At 41.4% G+C, this 19,880-nt stretch overlaps 1 protein-coding gene across 2 annotated transcripts in view; it reads right to left on the reverse strand.

Moving 5' to 3' along the window:
- Window positions 1-1,957: 1,957 nt before the first annotated feature.
- The window catches only part of LOC126235343 (deformed epidermal autoregulatory factor 1), a 67,794-nt gene continuing 49,871 nt past the window's right edge, over window positions 1,958-19,880 (reverse strand). For both annotated transcript variants that reach the window (XM_049944073.1, XM_049944067.1), the window contains exons 8-10: window positions 13,962-14,113; window positions 3,100-3,202; window positions 1,958-2,997 (exon numbers count right to left, since the gene is read on the reverse strand). In XM_049944073.1, coding sequence (XP_049800030.1) covers window positions 2,782-2,997; window positions 3,100-3,202; window positions 13,962-14,113 — 471 coding nt within the window. In that variant the 3' untranslated portion in view covers window positions 1,958-2,781. The remainder of the gene's footprint in view (window positions 2,998-3,099; window positions 3,203-13,961; window positions 14,114-19,880) is intronic.

Genomic DNA, 19,880 nt, shown 5'->3' on the forward strand with positions numbered 1-19,880 from the left:
TCTAGAGAAGCTGCACGGTCATCAATGGAATCTTATTTCGAGAACTGTTACTATCTTCATATATGTATTTGGTGATTACTATCAACAACGTAATGCTTATTTCCAAACTCTTGTTACCTGTAGATTGTTGACTTTAAATCAGGTATCAAAACGAATGCAAAATGCATCTGCATACCTTAAATGCAAAAACCAAATGAAAGATAACCGATTACCTCAAGTAGAACAGTATACTGTAGTTTTCATTACTTTATTGCATTTCAACATTAAATCAACTGGTTAAAAACCCAAACAACACTGTCTTTTCTGTGACTTGAAAACCAGAAAATTAAATTCCAATATGTGTTATTTTTTTCAAAGTACAGAAATAGAATAACAGAGTATTTTAATTGATGTTTTGTGGTTATGTGTGTTGGATATTTTCACTTAAGGTACAATATGTCATCTCTCTCCTACAACCTCTTAAAGATAAACAGAAGAAGAAAGTGTAGGTCTTCGAGTAATTTATGTATAGAACTCTGTCTTTTAATTGTGGTACTGTCAATTAATTTTTTGTCATACAACAACTAGAACACAGTTGTGTCTTGCACGACTATTATACAATACGGCACTTTTAGTAAGATTTCAACATGTTCAACATTTTCTCTCATTCACTATCCAAGACTTGCTTCAACATTGTTTAACAGTTTACGCTAGTACACTGTTGCTACTTTCTTCATTTTTTGAAGGTTTTTACATTTTGATGGCATTTTATTGCTGTATGTACTGCATAAACATATGAGAAGCTCCTCTTCAGTCAAATGGTTCAAATGGCTCCGAGCACTATGGGACTCAACTGCTGAGGTCATAAGTCCCCTAGAACTTAGAACTACTTAAACCTAACTAACCTAAGGACAACACACACATCCATGCCCGAGGCAGGATTCGAACCTGCGACCGTAGCGGTCGCGCGGTTCCAGACTGTAGCGCCAGAACCGCTCGGCCACCAGCGGCCGGCTCCTCTTCAGTCCCTCTCCACAAATACTGCATTGGAAATATTGTACGTATACTGTATTTTTGCAAATTTTTGAGGCAGCCTAAAACATACTGATGGAAAGTTTTTATTAAAAAATGAAAAACCCAGTTGTGTGACTATTGGCTATATCAACCATAAACTGTTGGTCCTCTCAAGGAGACCAAATTTTATAGCTTCCTCTCCATATTGTAACACGTAATTCCAGTATGTAGTACTTTAACTCCATGGTCATTTATTGTCCATATCTGTTTCTACATTTGGAAGTTCTTAGTATTCAACATGGCTATCTTGAGCTTCCTACTTACCGACACATACTAGTGTGTTTCTTGCTACTTACCTATTTTATCATACAACAGAATGAAAAGCAACATTTTTAATTCATTATATTTACCTTAAAATACTGTTTCCAAGTTAGTCTTATTTCAATCCAGGAACAGTTTTTCCACACATCCTAGGGTCTCGACACTTGTTACCACGGTGAGGATTGTTGCCGACTTGGTAACCATCCCATATATATATACTTTGAAATATTTCTTAAATAGAGATGTTTGAGCAATTCTTTTACACAATGAACAATTAAATGTCAACTTTTGAGAGAATTTCATGGAAACATTACTTCCCTTCTCGAAAGGGACCAAGCAACAACAATAACTGGATGCATGAATAAAGTCGACGGACATTATTTTACACAATTCCTTAGGCAGACTTTGAAAATTCATAATACCCAATTGTGAACACTTCTGATGGAACAATATCTGCAATAGAAATAAATAGTTTAAAGCTATTTCTTTAACTGCAATTTGTCTTGTTGCAAAATGGTATGGTGTATGGTCACTTCACACAAGCGACTAAGAAATCTTGAGCAATAACAAACTGTATTGATAGTTGTCGTAACTATTCAACAGTCAAGTAACTGAAAATGTAAGGATTCAATTAAATACAAAATCTGTAAAAATTTTTTTATTCTGATCAACTTTGGAATTTAGCTGAAGTAACTTGTCAGTTTTTCTCTCACACAGGAGCATATCTCAAGACATTGAGATACCTGCATCACACAATGTGCTATTCAAGAGGTCCTTTCATGATAAACAGAATGTAGTAACTACTACAAATAAATAATAAATACAAATTTAAATTTACAAACACACACACACACACACACACACACATATTAAAAAGTTTACATTACAATCACAAAGCTGCTCTCCATAACAGATGTGTATCATCATTGTAATCAAATAATAGAAACACAAATGAATTGCACATTTTCACAAAGCTCTACCAGTTGCCAGTTAAGTATACTTTTAACCAGTTTTACAAGGATACAATGTGTACTAGCCAAAAGATAAATGTTTTATAAATACATATATAAAACAATATAGCAAAAAATGTCCCTTACATTCGTGTAAAAGTAAAACAGATACAAAAAAAATGTACCAACAATGAAGAGCAGTTAACAAACCGACTAATTAGAATTCACAATTCAACCAAAGGAAGAAGCAGGTCTCACCTTCCATAAAAATATTCTCATATGACTAGTAATACTTTTAACAATACTTCTGGATTGTATTCACACAACATACGTAGTAACATTTGTGCATAAAATTTTTAGATTGTACATATATGCAACATGTGCAAATTTTTTTCTTTGAAAATCATATGGACTAAACAGAAAACATCCATCATGATCAGCACACACTAACACAGCGTAAAGATCACAGATACCTCAGACATAAGTTAGCATTATTGGCACCTTCAGAGTGAATAACTCAAGTATTACATTCACCATGTCCTAGGACTTGATCAGAACTTTCAACAATTAGCATTATTGAACTAGCTGGTTGTCCAATACTATTATCAGTTGCATTCCGAACACACTCCACTTGATGACTTGTCCAGTCTTTACGCTGACAAAATGTTGAGCAGTATGGTGTACGACGACACAACGAGCATTCTGCAAATGCTTCTCTATTGCAGTTAGCACACTGGAAGCAAACACCTTCTATTAGAGCCATTTTACGCACTTCAATTCATGAAAAAATTATTAGCAACAATTTCTGAAGAAATATATAATAGCAACAACTAACCTTTTTTGTTTCATTACCATCTGTCGTTGGCTGGAGGCCTACTGTTTCAATTGGGTCCACAATATGGACAGGCAGATTATCTGACCTTTGTTCAAAAACAGCCCTGCAACATCAATACATAATATTTAACAGCTTAGCATTTACTACAAAATAATTACAAATTTGTTCAGTTTAAAAATAAATCTTTACCAATACAGCAAGAACACAACAAGGTAAAATAAGCCACAATAAGCATATGAACTATATTTACTGCAAGAAAACACAGACAATCTCATAAGCAAAAGGAAGTCAAGAAATGTGTTACTTAAAATTGGCACCAGCAATGCAACACAACAGAACACAGCATGACCTGCCTTTGTTTAACAATTTAACAACACTAGCCATAAAATGTTCAGAATAATTAAAATGGAATAACACACTCATTAACAAAGCAGCCTCTGGAATGTTAATGCCTCATTTACAGCAGGGAAAAAGAGGGGAAGGAGGGGGGTGGGATGAATCCATGCTGTAAATGCTAGGGAGGGAATTCGTCCCTAAATGGCTCACAGTACAGAGAGAAAAATTTGTAAGTGGAGGTCAAACCCCACAGAGGGAATAAAATGCCAAAAAGGAAGAATGAGAATGAAAAGGCAAGGGGAACAACAACCAGAACAAATACAAAAAAAGCTGGTGGATAGCCAGATCAACAGCAGTAACACCGACAAAGGAGGAGGACCAGAGAAGGAGCGAGGACATGTAGAAGCAGGCAGGCAGAAGGAAATGCAGTCTGGGAAGGACGAATAGGCTGCAACAGCTTGGCGTCCCAAGTGTGCCACACGTGAACCATGAACAAACCACGAACCCCCTTAACTAGGTGTGTACGTACAAAGGAGAATTGCATCTTTTACTGGACTTTGGTATTATGGAGTTCTACAATGATCAGAAGTGCCTAGGCCTACTTATAATTTGTTGTGGCTGCACTGGGGTACAAACATGTCAAAATGATTATCAGTTGCATAAGGCACCACTTCTTATATGAAATGAGGACTTAAGCAGAAGAGACTAAATATTATAAACAAGCTGATATACCATATCTATAAAGCACTGATCTTAAATTAAATTTTGTTGTTGTATCGTTAATCAGTGTGACTTCACAATAGCAGATTCCAGTAGAAAACTGGATTCTTGTTAGTATGTACATACTCAGCTGCGAGTTAACAGGTTTAGAAAAGCATTTTGTCTGCTAAGCTGAGCGAGCGAGTTCAGGCCTACCTCTGTGACATATGTGCCGCAGCCTGTCTTTCTCATGGGTCTCGCCCGGCATCATGTTTAATGTCAACAATGAAGTACAGAGGAGGTAGTGTTACGGTACAAAAACAAACTTTATTGCTGATTACTGGTTTCGGTAAGCATGGTTACTGTCTTCAGACATCAATAAAAGGTTATTACATATCTTCTATAACAGCTATGCAACAGCTCCTAGAACATTGCCAGGTGTCCGAGGATTGAGATCAGTGATGCCAATGCAAGTCAAGGTTACAACTACAATGTACAGAGTTATTCGCACAATGCTTGTCCCCCATATTGCACACTACTGTGCAATTCATTGCAGCCACAGGACCCCTAGGTTCATTAATGTAGTGATGCACTGGCTACAGTGAAGTGCACAGTAGTATGCTGTAAGGGGGAAAAGCATTTGGCTTATCACTTTGTATAGTGGTTTTAACCCTGACTTGCCGATGCGTTATTCATCTCACTCCTCAAACACCTAGCAATGTTTTCAAAAGAGTACTTCTACAGTTTGTATAGGAGGTATGTAATAACCTTGAGATCTGAAGATGGTAACCACACTTAACAAAACCAGATCAACAACAAAGCTTGGTTACAAATAATCTTGGGTAGTGCACCTTATGTCAAGTAATCATTGCAGTTTGCCCCCTTACAACTTAAGATGGGTAAACTAATGAGAATTTTAGATTTGTTCGCTGGTTGATGTAAAAGAGGGGGGAAGGGACCAAACTACGAGGTCATTGGTCCCTTGTTCCAAAAGAAAATGCCACAAGGGTGAGAATAAGACAATGAGACAACACAAAATGAAAGGAAAAACCGCAACTGAAGGGCAACTTCACTGAAATGGACAAAAGGGGACAATAAAACCACAAAGATGCAAGAAACAGGTAGAAGAGGTTAAAACAAGAAAGCAGGTTACCATGGCTGGCTGACCATGAGGTGGTTGTTGTTGTTGTGGTCTTCAGTCCTGAGACTGGTTTGATGCAGCTCTCCATGCTACTCTATCCTGTGCAAGCTTCTTCATCTCCCAGTACCTACTGCAACCTACATCCTTCTGAATCTGCTTAGTGTATTGATCTCTTGGTCTCCCTCTACGATTTTTACCCTCCACGCTGCCCTCCAATGCTAAATTTGTGATCCCTTGATGCCTCAAAACATGTCCTACCAACCGATCCCTTCTTCTAGTCAAGTTGTGCCACAAACTTCTCTTCTCCCCAATCCTATTCAATACCTCCTCATTAGTTACGCGATCTACCCACCTTATCTTCAGCATTCTTCTGTAGCACCACATTTCGAAACCTTCTATTCTCTTCTTGTCTAAACTATTTATCGTCCATGTTTCACTTCCATACATGGCTACACTCCATACAAATACTTTCAGAAACGACTTCCTGACAAATCTATACTCGATGTTAACAAATTTCTCTTCTTCAGAAACGATTTCCTTGCCATTGCCAGTCTACATTTTATATCCTCTCTACTTCGACCATCATCAGTTATTTTACTCCCTAAATAGCAAAACTCCTTTACTACTTTAAGTGTCATTTCCTAATCTAATCCCCTCAGCATCACCCGATTTAATTTGACTACATTCCATTATCCTCGTTTTGCTTTTGTTGATGTTCATCTTATATACTCCTTTCAAGACACTATCCATTCCGTTCAACTGCTCTTCCAAGTCCTTTGCTGTCTCTGACAGAATTACAATGTCATCGGCGAACCTCAAAGACCATGAGGATAAAAAGGAAAAGCCAGCCGCTCTGCAAAAACCTTAAACCCCCCCCCCCCCCCCCCCACCCTGAAAGCACTAGGGTGGCAGACACATAGGGACAAAGGTCATGTGCTAAAATTTAGAGCAAATGCTAAAACTCCCCCTCACGAATTAAACATAGAACTAAAGCTGCTGTTGACGCACTGTTGCCTAACACCGAAGATAGTGTGCTGGAAAGGTTAAAAGTCCACCGCAGAGTGGCTAAAAGTGGGCAGTCCAGCAAGAAATGGACGACAGTCATTCGTGAGCCACAGCGACACCGAGGTGGATTCTCGTGACGGAGGAGGTAACCATGCATCAGCCACGTGTGGCCAATGCGGAGCTGACAGAACCACAGAGTCCCTGCGAGAGGTATGCACGGAGGTCTTCCACACATTCTTAGTTTCCTTAATGGCACACAGCTTCTTGTGCATACTGAGGTTATGCCATTCCACCTCCCAAAGCCGTAAAATCTTGCAGCGTAATATTGAACGCAGGTCAGTTTCAGAGAAGCTGATTTCCATAAGAGGTTTCTGCGTAGCCTTGCCAGTCGGCAAGTTCATTGCCTGGGATTCAGACATGACTGGGATTCCGACATGACCTGAGGTGCAGACAAACACCACTGAACGACTGGACCATTCCGGGGAATAGACGGACTCCTCGATGCTCCCTACCAAAGGATGACGAGGGTAGCACTGGTAACCAGCTTGAAGACTGCTCAAGGAGTCCGTACACAGGAGAAATGACTCACCTGGGCAGGAGAGGATGTGGTCAAGAGCACGAGATATGGCCACCAGCTCTGCAGTGAAAACACTGCAGCCATCTGGCAAGGAGTGCTGTTCTATACGCCCTCCATGAATATAAACAAAGCCAACGTGGCCATCAGCCATCGAGCGATCGGTGTAGACTACTTCATGGCCCTAGTACATGCCAAGAAGCTAGAGGAAATGACAGCGGAGAGACGCAGGGTTAACAGAGTCCTTAGGGCCATGTGAAAGGTCCAGGCGAAGCTGCGACCTAGCTGTACACCATGGTGGTGTTTGTGAATGAACCTCAAGTATAGGTGGTAAGGTCAAGGACTCTAGTTCAGAGTGAAGGGATCGCACACAAACTACAATTGGAAGCCCTGACCTGGGCCGCCAATGCGGGAGATGAACCACTGTGGGCAGGAAAAGCAGACTAATTCCGGATGTGCAGGGTAATTACAAATGTGTGCAACGTAACTGGAGAGTAACTGCGCACACCTAATCTACAATGGAGAGACTCTGGCCTCCACCAGGACACTGGTCACCAGACTCTTCCTAAAAGCTCCTGTCGCTAGGTGAACACCACAGTGGTGTACTGAGTCGAGTAAACACAAAGCTGAGGGTGCCGCTGAAACATAAACCAGACTCCCGTAGTCAAGGAGGGATTGAACAAGAGATCTGCAGAGCTGCAGCAGTGTAGAGCAATCTGCACCCCACTTTGTGTTGCTCAGGCAGCGGAGGGCATTGAGGTGCTGCAAGCACTTCCGCTTAAGCTGACGAAGGTGAGGAAGCCATGTCAATCGGGCATTGAAAACCACTCCTAAGAATCGATATGTCTCCACTACAGTGAGTGGATCGTCATTAAGGTAAAGTTCTGGTCCCGGATGAACGGTACAACACCAACAGAAGTGCACAACACGACTTTGCGGCCAAAAACTGGAAACCGTGGGCATGACTGCGTCTTGTGAATGGCTACCTGTAGGCGCTGCTCAGCAACACCAATATTGGTGGAGCAGTACAAAATGCAGAAGTTGTCTGCATACAGAGACAGTGACACAGACGGTCCTACAGCTGCTGCTATACCATTAATGGCCACTAAAAATAGAGATACACTCAATACGGAGCCCTGCGGGACCCCATTCTCCTGGATATGGGGCGAACTATGAGAGGCACCAACTTGGACACTGAAAGTACGAAGCGACAGGAAATTGTGGATAAAAATCAGGAGTGGGCCTCACAGTCCCCACTCGCATAATGTGGTAAGGATATGATGTCGCTAGGTCATGTCATATGCTTTTTGTAAATAAAAAGACAGCAACCACCTGTTGGCGTCGAAGAGGCTGGATGACAGACTCGAGGGACAAGTTTATCAGTGGTAGAGCGACCCTGGCGGAAGCCGCCCCGACATGGAGCCAGTAGGCCATGTGACTCCAGGACCCGACCCAACCACCGACACACCATATGTTCCAGCAGCATACAAAGAACGGTGTGGTTCAAGGGTCAATAGGTATCCACATCAAGTGGGTTTTTATTGAGTTTAAGCATCAGAATGATGGTGCTATCCCACCACTGTGATGGAAAGGCACCATTGCACCAGATCCGGTTGAAGATTACGAGGAGATGTCACTTTTAGTCAGATGACAGATGTTTTATCTGGAATAAATGATAACCAACAACCTCAGCTGCTGACAGGTGGTGGTGTTATACCTGGATGTGGACAGCTGAAAATGTGTGTCCCGACCGGGAATCGCCAAAGCGTGCGCGAGTAATGAGTGGATGGGCAAATGTCTGTAAGGTGCAATACATATGTAGAATTGTGGACAGTTGGGAATGTGAATCTCACGGGAAGTGTGCAAGGAATAAGTCCCTGCAGTCGCCCTATTCATCTTTGTCCTCAGTGGCTCAGATGGATAGAGCGTCAGCCATGTAAGCAGGAGATCCCGGGTTCGAGTCCTGGTTGGAGCACACATTTTCAGCTGTCCACATCGAGGTATAACAACAACACCTGTCGGCAGCTGAGGTTGTCAGTTATCATTTATTCCAGGAAAAAGCTGCACGGTCATCAACAGTAACTGTTCTTTCGAGAACAAGTTACTGTCTTCGCATATATAGATATTTTATCATCTGACTGAATCCAATCTGGCCTAGAAGCAGTGACGGGGCAATGTGCAAGGACAATGAGGAGCTCCCACTCCGTATATGGGGCGTTATAGGATTCATTGTGGCATGTAGCGAATTAGAAGACTTTCCTTTCCGTCCGCCTTTTGAGGATCCGAAAGGTTGGGGGTAGTTTTTCGACGCAGAGGCTCAAGCATAGTGCTCAGCAATCTTGTTTGTTGGTAGACAACACGCCATTGATGTCAATGCCAGGGACACCTGTTGGGGTCTGGTACCCAAAGAGACGTCTGATCTTCATCCAGACTTTGAGAAAGTGATGTATGGCATCCAATGGTTGAGACGTATCTCTCCCAACACTCCTGCTTCTCTCCTTTGATAAGCTGGCAATCGCAGGCTCTCAGCCGCTTAAAGGCTATGAGGTGCTCCAGGGAAGGGTGCTGCTTATGTTGCTGTAGAGCTCGCCGACACTCTTTAATTGCCTCAGCGACTTCTGGCGACCACCAAGGGACCGCTTTCGCTGCGGGCACCCAAAAGAGTAAGGGGATCGTGTTTTCCGCTGCATTAACAATTGTTGTCACCTGCTCAACCATCACATCGATGATACCATATGGGGGAGAGTCGACAGTGACCAGAGGTGAAAGTTTTCTGCCTTGTTTAAAGCCCATCTAGGCAAGTGTCCGTGGGCCTGACATAGGGCAGTGACAGGAAGATGGGGGAACTAGTCACTACCACACAGGTCATCATGTGACCTCCAGCAGATAGATGGGAGAAGTCGTGGGCTGCAAATAGATAAATCAATGGCTGATTAACTTCCATGAGCCACACTGAAATGTGTGGTGGCCACAGTATTTAAGTGGCAGAGGTTGAACTGAGACAATAAAGCTTCGCCATCTCTGCCTCTGTCAGTAAGCACGGCGCCACCCCACATGGGGTTATGGGCGTTAAAATCTCCCCAAAATAGGAAAGGTTTTAGGAGTTTATCAATCAGTGCAGCTAGTACATTCAGGGGTACTGCACCACCTGAAGGAAGATATACATTGCAGACAGCCACAGCTTCAAGAGGGGTCTGAAGGGTCATAGTTTCACAACAGACTGAGTTTAGAATGTTTCGCAAACTCCACCTGACACTCCATTATAGTCTCTACAGTTGCTGTAATATCCCTTATAGCCATGGAGGGCAGGGGTCTGCATTGCTGGGAACCAGGTTTCCTGGAGGGCAATGCAGAAAGCAGGTGTAAAGCTTAACAGTTGCCGAAGCTTAGCCAGGCAGTGGAAAAAACTGCCGTTATTCCACTGGAGGATGACGTCATCGTCAGACTAGGAAGGCATGGCAACCACAGATTTATTGCCTGAGCAGTCTTTATCCATTGTGGCTGACAGTCTGGCGAGATCTAGGTCATCAGTGGACGCCATAATCTCCACCTTATCCACAGACGCAGAGCTTTTAGATAGCAGTGGTGTGGGTGCCACCACAATTTCCTTGGTCTTAGTGGTCTTCCTTTTGGACTTTTCTCACTGCTCCTTGGGTTTCTCTGGCTGGTAAGGCTTCACTGATTCAGTCTCTGGGACTGAGGATGATCGTGAAGCCCTACGACCAGCTGCTTTTGGACACTTCAGCCACTGGCGGGAGTCATCTTTCCCACTAGCGCAAGGGATTGACCCAGGGGATCCCTTCCTGGCGACAGGATCCGAAGACGACTTACATTTCTCTGGCTGAGAAGTGGGGACTGGTGTCCCCGATGGTTGGCGGGAGACAGTGCTCCAGAGGTAGGTGGTACAGGAGCAACAGGGGAGAGGTGGGGGTGGGGGGGGGGGAATTGCCCCCCCCACCAAGGGGGCAAGTGTAGCCTTCTGCTTCACAGCCGACTGGAATTCACAGAACTGATGGGGGCTACAACTGTTCTCATAGCGGCGGTGTATGAGGGGGTCATAGCGGCAGGATGTAGGCAATCCTATTTTCAGTATAGGTCAGTCAGTCCAGGGTCTTTTATTTCAAGATTTTCCTCTCTTTCTGTAAAATCCTGCAGTCTGGCAATGCTCGTGAGGTACATGATGTATTGGGATGTGATAGACATCCACAATCTCGACATGTGACGCTGGAAGTACAGCGGGAAGACATATGGCCAAACTTCCAGCACTTAAAGCACTGCATCGGGAGAGGTATGTATGGTTTGACATCACAGCGGTAGACCATCACCTTTACCTTCTCGGGTAAGGTATCACCCTCAAAGGCCAAGATGAAGGCACCAGTGGCAACCTGATTACCCCTCTGAACCCGATGGACACGCCGCATGAAATGAACACCTCACCGCTCTAAATTTGTGTGCAGCTCGTCATTATCAGACTGCAAAAGAAGGTCCCTGTGGAATATAATACCCTAGACCATATTTAAGATCTTATGTGGTATGATGGCAACAGAAACATCCCCATCTTGTTACAAGTGAGAAAAGCCTGCGACTGGGCAGAGGATGCTGTTTTTATGAAGACTGACCCAGAGGGAATTTTGGACAAGCCCTCTATCTCCCCAAACTTGTCCTCTAAATGCTCTACAAAAAACTGGTTTCATCGAAACAAAAGAGTCCCCATTAGTTCTCATACATACAAGGTACCAGGGTGAATAAGGTTCACTGCCATCCTTAGTCTGGCGTACCTCCCATGGTGTGGCCAGGGAGGGGAACAATTTAGGGTCTTACTTTCTAGCATTGCATTGAGACTTTTGAACACTGACTGCTGGTGTCTGACCACCAGCAAGTGATGGTGTGGTACACTTCATCGCACGTCATCCAAGCTGATGCCACCTACTCCAACCAGGGGTCCTCCGCATAGGCATCATCCAGCCGCATCAAAAGTCACCTGGCAGGATGGCCCTTGCCTAGAGTCGTGAGGCCCCAGGGCATACGTGGGGAGTTAACAGTGCAGGCATCAGCAGAGCGATCCCTGTGTTGTCAGGGGGCTACAACCAACAGGGTACATGGCAGCCCCACCACAACAGACTTGTTACCATGCTGGATATGAGGTGCAAAGAAGTCCATGGTCATAATTGGTGCAGAAAGCGACACTGCATAGTGCATGGTGGAAAATTCACCCAGGAAGGTGTCCTCGCCCAAGAGATGGAGAATGAGCTGGACTGCAATGCGACAACAAGAAAGTGGGCTAAAGATCTCTATGTACGAGAGACATGATGTACCATGTAAGGTGTCCTTCCCCAATTGGCTCACTCTTCGGGAAAATTTTGAAAAATGGAGGTCAAACCCTACAGAGGACCATCACAAAGGCCAAAACTTGCACGACTCCTTGTAGTCGCTTCCTACGACAGGCAGGAATACCTCAGGCCTATTTTAATCCCTAGACCCACAGGGGGTTACAGTTGTGTGTTCTGTCTACAGTGGATGAACAGTTCAGAAACATTGACAATGCAACCTTTTGTAAATCAGCATCTGTGAGGCAATGGTTTGTAGACCACAACATTCCTGAAATGGGCTGGCCTGCCCAGAGCCCCAACCTGGACTATGAAATACTGCCGTTCCTCCAGACATTCGAACACCTCTCTCAAAGTTTTCTCCACCAAGTTCAAGCTGTCATGAAGGTTAAAGGTGGACCCCACTCAGTGTCCACTAATAGCTGCTCATCTACTTGTATCAGGTAATGTAGTTCTAGTCTGCCTTATTTGGCATTTGTGTGCTGCTTTGAGGGTAATTGTATACAGTAAAATGATCTGAATTGGGGACTGGCCACTGGATTAGAGAGTAACTTTATACCTAACACCAAGGTCTGTGACCAAGAATTTCTGCTCAAATGCTGGAATATGTAGTGTGTTATGAATTGAAAGTAAAATAATGCATGTGTTTGTAGTTTTGCACTCTTATTTTGCACACACTTCAATATCTAAAGAGAAATCACCCTAGAGGATTCTTCAAAATGTAATGAGGCATTTGGCATAAAGAACAATATCCCATCATCTGTCAACTCTGGCATGTAGCTGCCTCTTCCGTCCATTTTTCCCCTTGTCTTCTTTACACTCTGCGCAAAGATTATGGTTTGGATGTGCAGATATAATGAAAGATGTGAAGTGCGAGCATTTTGTATGGACATTTATCATTCAGGCTGACTACACTGCCTCTGGAAGCTTCAGATTTTATTTTATCCACTGACATTCTTTTTTGTAGCTGTAATTTGTACCTTGCGAGTAATAGGAAAAAACTGAATACTAAGACACTTTACCATCACATTTAGTGGTACAAAAGCTAGGCAGTCGAAGGAAAAAAGCACATTAATACATCCACCATATGTGGTACAGATTGATTGTAAGTCTGACACAGTGAAACATATTGCAACTCTCCATCACTGTTAACAAATTATGCAGAACCAATGCAAAATGTTCTGGTAATACATTTTTGGCACTGATACTTAATTCGGATGTGATGCATGTAACATTATCTCCTATGATTATGTCTGACAATCATACATAATCTCCAATGATTTTTTATCACAGGTTTGGCTTCCATACATCCTTGATATATTAAAATTATGTGATACACTTTCTCCAGCTAATTTTGTTCCAGCATCTGTCCCTATACGGAAAGTCTTCCACTTGTTTCTTCTGTACCTGTTTAGCTGAATAAATTAATATATACCACAATACCGAGTGACTGCTGGCTGGTTTCCTTCATTATAATAAAATATCACTCAAAGGGCATAAATGATCAGTGTTGCCAACTTACAAAAATGCTGCTATCCATTATCTTAACAGCAATTCTTACATGTCAAAGTTAGTACCAACTTCACTAGATGAACAACACCTAATTTACTTATCCCCTTACATTCCTTCATAAATCCCGACACTTATATTTTATAAAAATTTTGTTCTCTTTGGATACAACAGCTCTAAGTTATGGAAAGAAAACAACATGGTTTTTAAAACATTATCAGCTATTTTGGTTTTTCTCCCATAACTTAATATTTTACTGCAATAAAATTACCTTGAACATGCAACTTGAGTTTCAACTCTTGCTGCCAATACAGCTTGGTCTTTTGCATCCTTAAGTTTGTTCATTTCTCTTTGGTAAAGTTCCTTTGTATCCTCAAGAGTTCTCCGGAAGCAATTAGCCAGCTTTGTAATACGGCCTGCCATCTGCAACATAAATCATTAATATTAAAAAAACACAGTATTTGGGGAAGAATAACAACTAATTATTGAGGTACGTAATTTTGGAGCCAAAAAAGAAATAGTTGCCTAATATGGAAGCAAATAGATCTGATGGGATACCTATTTGCCTAATATGGAAGCAAATAGATCTAATGGGATACCTGTATATATAACTGCAAGTTTTGAGCTGGTTTTTCACGTTATTTACTAAAGTCTTTCCAAAAACAAACAATGGAAAAGCCAGGATGGAATGTAGCAATATTAGAGAAGGAAAGTTGCTACTCACAATATAGCTGAGATGTCAAGTCACGATAGGCACAACAAAAATATTCACACAATTATAGCTTTCGGCCATTAAGGCCTTTGTCAGCAATATACACGCACACATCTGCAGTCTCATAACTGAAAAGACTGCAGACATGAGTGCAAGTTGCGCGTGCGTGCGTGCATGCGTCCACACGTGCGTCTGTTGCTGACAAAGGCCTTAATGGCCGATAGCTATAATTGTGTGAATCTTTTTGTTGTGCCTATTGCGACTCAACATCTCCACTATATGGCGAGTAGTAACTTTCCAAAAACAGTATTTTATACCAGGGATAAACAGAATGCAGCTATGTTTTAAAAGAATACCCTTGTATTTTAATATACTAGAAGTTCTAGTTGAAAATTACAAATTATTTAGTAATGAAGAGACAATGCACCAAAAGGCAGAAGTGCTGCATCGATAGGCACTGTCTCCAACTTATATTCTGAGAAAGTCTGTCAAGTCAGGGTCCTGATACAGAAAATGTTATAGTTTAATTGGCTAGATAAAAAATCTAGCCACCAAGCAGCAGCAGCAGCAGCAGCAGCAGCAGCAGCAGCAGCACATACAATAAAGGCACAGAAATTTGCAATCTCTCTTAACTAGTGGCTCCTTCTCACAGAAGGTTTGAAGGGGAAGGTACTGTTCAGAAAAGCCACCCAGAACCCCAGGTCGGGGGGAACTTTGGACGGGATGAGAAGGAAAGACTTAATCAGTCTTTCCTGACTGGGTTCTGGGAGACTTTCCCAAACTCTCATCATACCATATCATACCTCACCATCCTCTTTCCTTCACTTCTTTACCTTCCCTTTCAACCCTTTTGCCATAAGGAGAAGCCACTGGTTCCAAAAACCTGCAAATCTATATCTGTGTTTGTGTTCTCCTGCCACAGATTGATTAGAGTTTATCTATCCAATTACACTAGAAAATGATACAGAGAATATGAGAGTTACGTAGTGGTACAGAAGAATTTTACTTTGTTGAGGATAGGTATTTCTGCAGTGGTGTTCAGATAATGGTTTAAGAGTTGAACATCAATTACAGGGAGGGCAATGAAAAAATGAAATGATTGTATGGCATTTATTGGCCGCCATATTGAAAGTCTTTAGTTGACGCCACTTTCATGTCATGATGAAACTGGACACACAACACCCAGTCCCCTGCCAGGAATCTGACCCAGGCCCCCCTTGCATGGTAGGTGGTAATGCTACCACTGCACTACAGAGGCGGACAGGGAGGGCAATGATTGAGAAGGTCTCAATGCTTGTTGGCATGCAGCCATAATATATTAATAGGCAGGGGGTATGGTATAAATAACATACATCATGAACTTATTGTGCACAAGCTTAGGTCACCAGTTCCAGCCGATGCGAGTTCTGATGCTGAAATCCATAGAGGATATTCCATACTTTACAGGGGAAGAAAAGATTATTTCTTTGCTGTTTAGGATTAAGGGTGGCAGAGATTTTCTGAACTGAAGGGCTATAAGCCTCTTGAGCAACAGACTGCTTGCTTTTCAGGTGGATTAAGTTTCAAACCCATGTTCTGCACCCACTGATAAGGCAAGTAAATCAGCATTTACACACTGGACTGCTGTGCACAGGTTTATTAGACTTGCATTCAGATATAATTGAAGGTCATCAGCACATAACTGATATTTGCAAATGGGGAGAACAGTTGACATCATTAGCAATTAATGGGCCCAATAATGATCCTTGTTAGACAACTCATACTGCATCCCTCTACTGTGGCCCTTTGTTCCAATCCAAAAAGCTCTTAACTGTCACCTCCTGTCGATCCATTTCTTACTTCACTACATCGGTCACTTTTGAATTATTTATTCTAAAACCTTAGATAAATACTGACAGAATGCAAATGGGCCTATAGTAGGGAGGATGTTTGAAAGACTACTTCTTGTGTAATGGTGAAAGGGATATTTATTTAGATAGGTCAACATGAGAGACTTCTTCCGCAGAGCTACAAACATAAATTATTCCAAAAAAGATATTCCTACAGAAGTAATTTGTTAGTATAAAAATAACAGCTGCTGAAATATTTCCAAAATTCACTGAGCAGTTCCAGTCCCACACTGCAGCATAGCATGATATAATCACTTTTACAAATTTATTTTAAGTTATTTTCCCCAATGTTCCAGCAATAAGTTAATAGTAGTGTCGTCGTCGTCGTCGTCATCTCTATCTCTTTCATTTCTCAGACGTTATGTCTGGTCAAAAATGGAAAGTGACGCGGACCTTGATCAAGCGTGACTTCCTTTTAACTGTACGGTATATGTTATATTGCATTTAGGAACTTTCGGGTAATATAACATGTATCAACAACTACGGATTTCTGTAGTTGTCTATATAAGTTTGGATGTAGCTGTATTGCATTGATGTACTGGTGGATATTGTGTGGTATGACTCCTGTAGTTGATAGTATAATTGGTATAATGTCAACTTGATCCTGATGCCACATGTCCTTGACTTCCTCAGCCAGTTGGATGTATTTTTTAATTTTTTCTCCTGTTTTCTTTTGTATATTTGTTGTATTGGGTATGGATATTTCGATTAGTTGTGTTAATTTCTTCTTTTTATTGGTGAGTATGATGTCAGGTTTGTTATGTGGTGTTATTTTATCTGTTATAATGGTTATGTTCCAGTATAATTTGTATTCATCGTTCTCCAGTACATTTTGTGGTGCATACTTGTATGTGGGAACATGTTTTATAAGTTTATGTTGTAAGGCAAGCTGTTGATGTATTATTTTTGCTACATTGTCATGTCTTCTGGGGTATTCTGTATTTGCTAGTATTGTACATCCACTTGTGATGTGATCTACTGTTTCTATTTGTTTTTTGCAAAGTCTGCATTTATCTGTTGTGGTATTGGGATCTTTAATAATATGCTTGCTGTAATATCTGGTGTTTATTGTTTGATCCTGTATTGCAATCATGAATCCTTCCATCTCACTATATATATTGCCTTTCCTTAGCCATGTGTTTGATGCATCTTGATCGATGTGTGGCTGTGTTAGATGATAAGGGTGCTTGCCATGTAGTGTTTTCTGTTTCCAATTTACTTTCTTCATATCTGTTGATGTTATGTGATCTAAAGGGTTATAGAAGTGGTTATGAAATTGCAATGGTGTAGCCGACGTATTTATATGAGAGATTGCTTTGTGTATTTTACTAGTTTCTGCTCGTTCTATAAAGAATTTTCTTACATTGTCTACCTGTCCATAATGTAGGTTTTTTATGTCGATAAATCCCCTTCCTCCTTCCTTTCTGCTTAATGTGAATCTTTCAGTTGCTGAATGTATGTGATGTATTCTATATTTGTGGCATTGTGATCGTGTAAGTGTATCGAGTGCTTCTAGGTCTGTGATACTCCATTTCACTACTCCAAATGAGTAGGTCAATATTGGTATAGCATAAGTATTTATAACTTTTGTCTTGTTTCTTGCTGTCAATTCTGTTTTCAGTATTTTCGTTAGTCTGTGTCTATATTTTTCTTTTAGTTCTTCTTTTAGTTCTTCTTTAATATTTGTATTATCTATTCCTATTTTTTGTCTGTATCTTAGATATTTATAGGAACCTGTTTTTTCCTTCGCTTCTATGTAGTCGCTGTGGTTATCCAATATGTAATCTTCTTGTTTAGTGTGTTTTCCCTTGACTATGCTATTTTTGTTACATTTGCCTGTTCCAAAAGGCATATTTATATCATTGCTGAATACTTCTGTTATCTTTAGTAATTGGTTGAGTTGTTGATTTGTTGCTGCCAGTAGTTTTAGATCATCCATGTATAGCAAATGTGTGATTTTTGTGTGGATATGTTCCAGTAATATTGTATCCGTATATTGCACGCTTAATCTGTATTGGCTGTGATGTGATATCTGAATTTGTTTGGATATTAAGTGTGGTTTTCCAATTTTTCATTACTATGTTTAGGAACTATCAATTTAGGATCTAATTTGTATATTTCCAATATTTGTAGTAACCATGAGTGGGGTACACTATCAAAAGCTTTTTGGTAATCAATGTATGCGTAGTGTAGCAACCTTTGTTTAGATTTAGCTTGATATGTCACCTCTGCATCTATTATCAGTTGCTCTTTACATCCTCGTGCTCCTTTGCAACAGCCCTTTTGTTGTTCATTTATAATTTTGTTCTGTGTTGTATGTGTCATTAATTTCTGTGTAGTGACTGAAGTTAATATTTTGTATATTGTTGGTAGGCATGTTATGGGGCGATATTTAGCTGGGTTTGCTGTGTCTGCTTGATTTTTAGGTTTCAGATAAGTTATTCCATGTGTAAGTGTATCAGGGAATGTGTATGGGTCTGCAATGTAACTGTTAAATAATTTAAAAACAAAGATGATGTGACTTACCAAACGAAAGCACTGGCACGTCAATAGACACACAAACAAACACAAACATACACAAACATACACACAAAATTCAAGCTTTCGCAACAAACTGTTGCCTCATCAGGAAAGAGGGAAGGAGAGGGAAAGACTAAAGGATGTGGGTTTTAAGGGAGAGGGTTTTTTTTTTTTTGTTGTTTTGTGGTTTTAGGGCGCAAAACTTCTATGGTCATTAGCGCCCAGCCCGTAACTTAGGAAACAGTAAAAAACCGAAATTGAAAACCAGCAGCAATGCGAACAAAGTCATAAAATTGGAGAAACTAAAAGCAGAAGGAATGCTTAAAAATCCACTACAGAAAGGGGTTGGTTGTCCCCACAAAAAGCTTCAAATGACTGACGTCATTTCACAGTCACTAATAAACTGGAGAACGCGGTCGGCGGAGCGCGTGTCATCTGCTAAAATCGACGATAGATCAGGCGATAGCTGTAGACGGGAGCGTAACGGATTAAAATAGGGGCATTCAATTAAAAGGTGTCTTACCGTCCACAGCTGAGAGCAGTGGGGACAGAGTGGGGGAGGATCGCCACTTAAAATAAGGGAGACGGTAAGGAGTCATTCCAATCCCGGGAGCGGAAAGACTTACCTTAGGGGGAAAAAAAGGACGGGTATACGCGCACGCGCGCGCGCACTCACTCACTCGCACTCGCGCGCACTCGCACTCCATTTGCTATTTTATCTTTTCCAGGGGCTTTCCAATTGTGAGTAGAATTAATAGCTTGGGTGACTTCATGTTGCAAAATTATCACTTCAGGCATTTGTGGTATCATCTTGTATGTGTCTGTTTCTGCTTGTATCCACCGTGCATGCCCGTTATGTTGTACCGGGTTTGACCATATGTTGCTCCAGAAGTGTTCCATGTCTGTTATGTTTGGTGGATTGTCTATTTTAATGTGTGTGTTATCTATTGTGTGGTAAAATTTCTTTTGGTTTGCGTTGAATGGTTTTGTTTCCTTCTATTTTCACTTTTTTTGTATCTCCTAAGTCGTTTGGCCAATGCTTGTAATTTCTGCTTCTTCTCATCTAATT

This window comes from Schistocerca nitens, chromosome 1, assembly GCF_023898315.1.
Source record: "Schistocerca nitens isolate TAMUIC-IGC-003100 chromosome 1, iqSchNite1.1, whole genome shotgun sequence".
In the NCBI taxonomy this organism is placed as follows: domain Eukaryota; kingdom Metazoa; phylum Arthropoda; class Insecta; order Orthoptera; family Acrididae; genus Schistocerca; species Schistocerca nitens.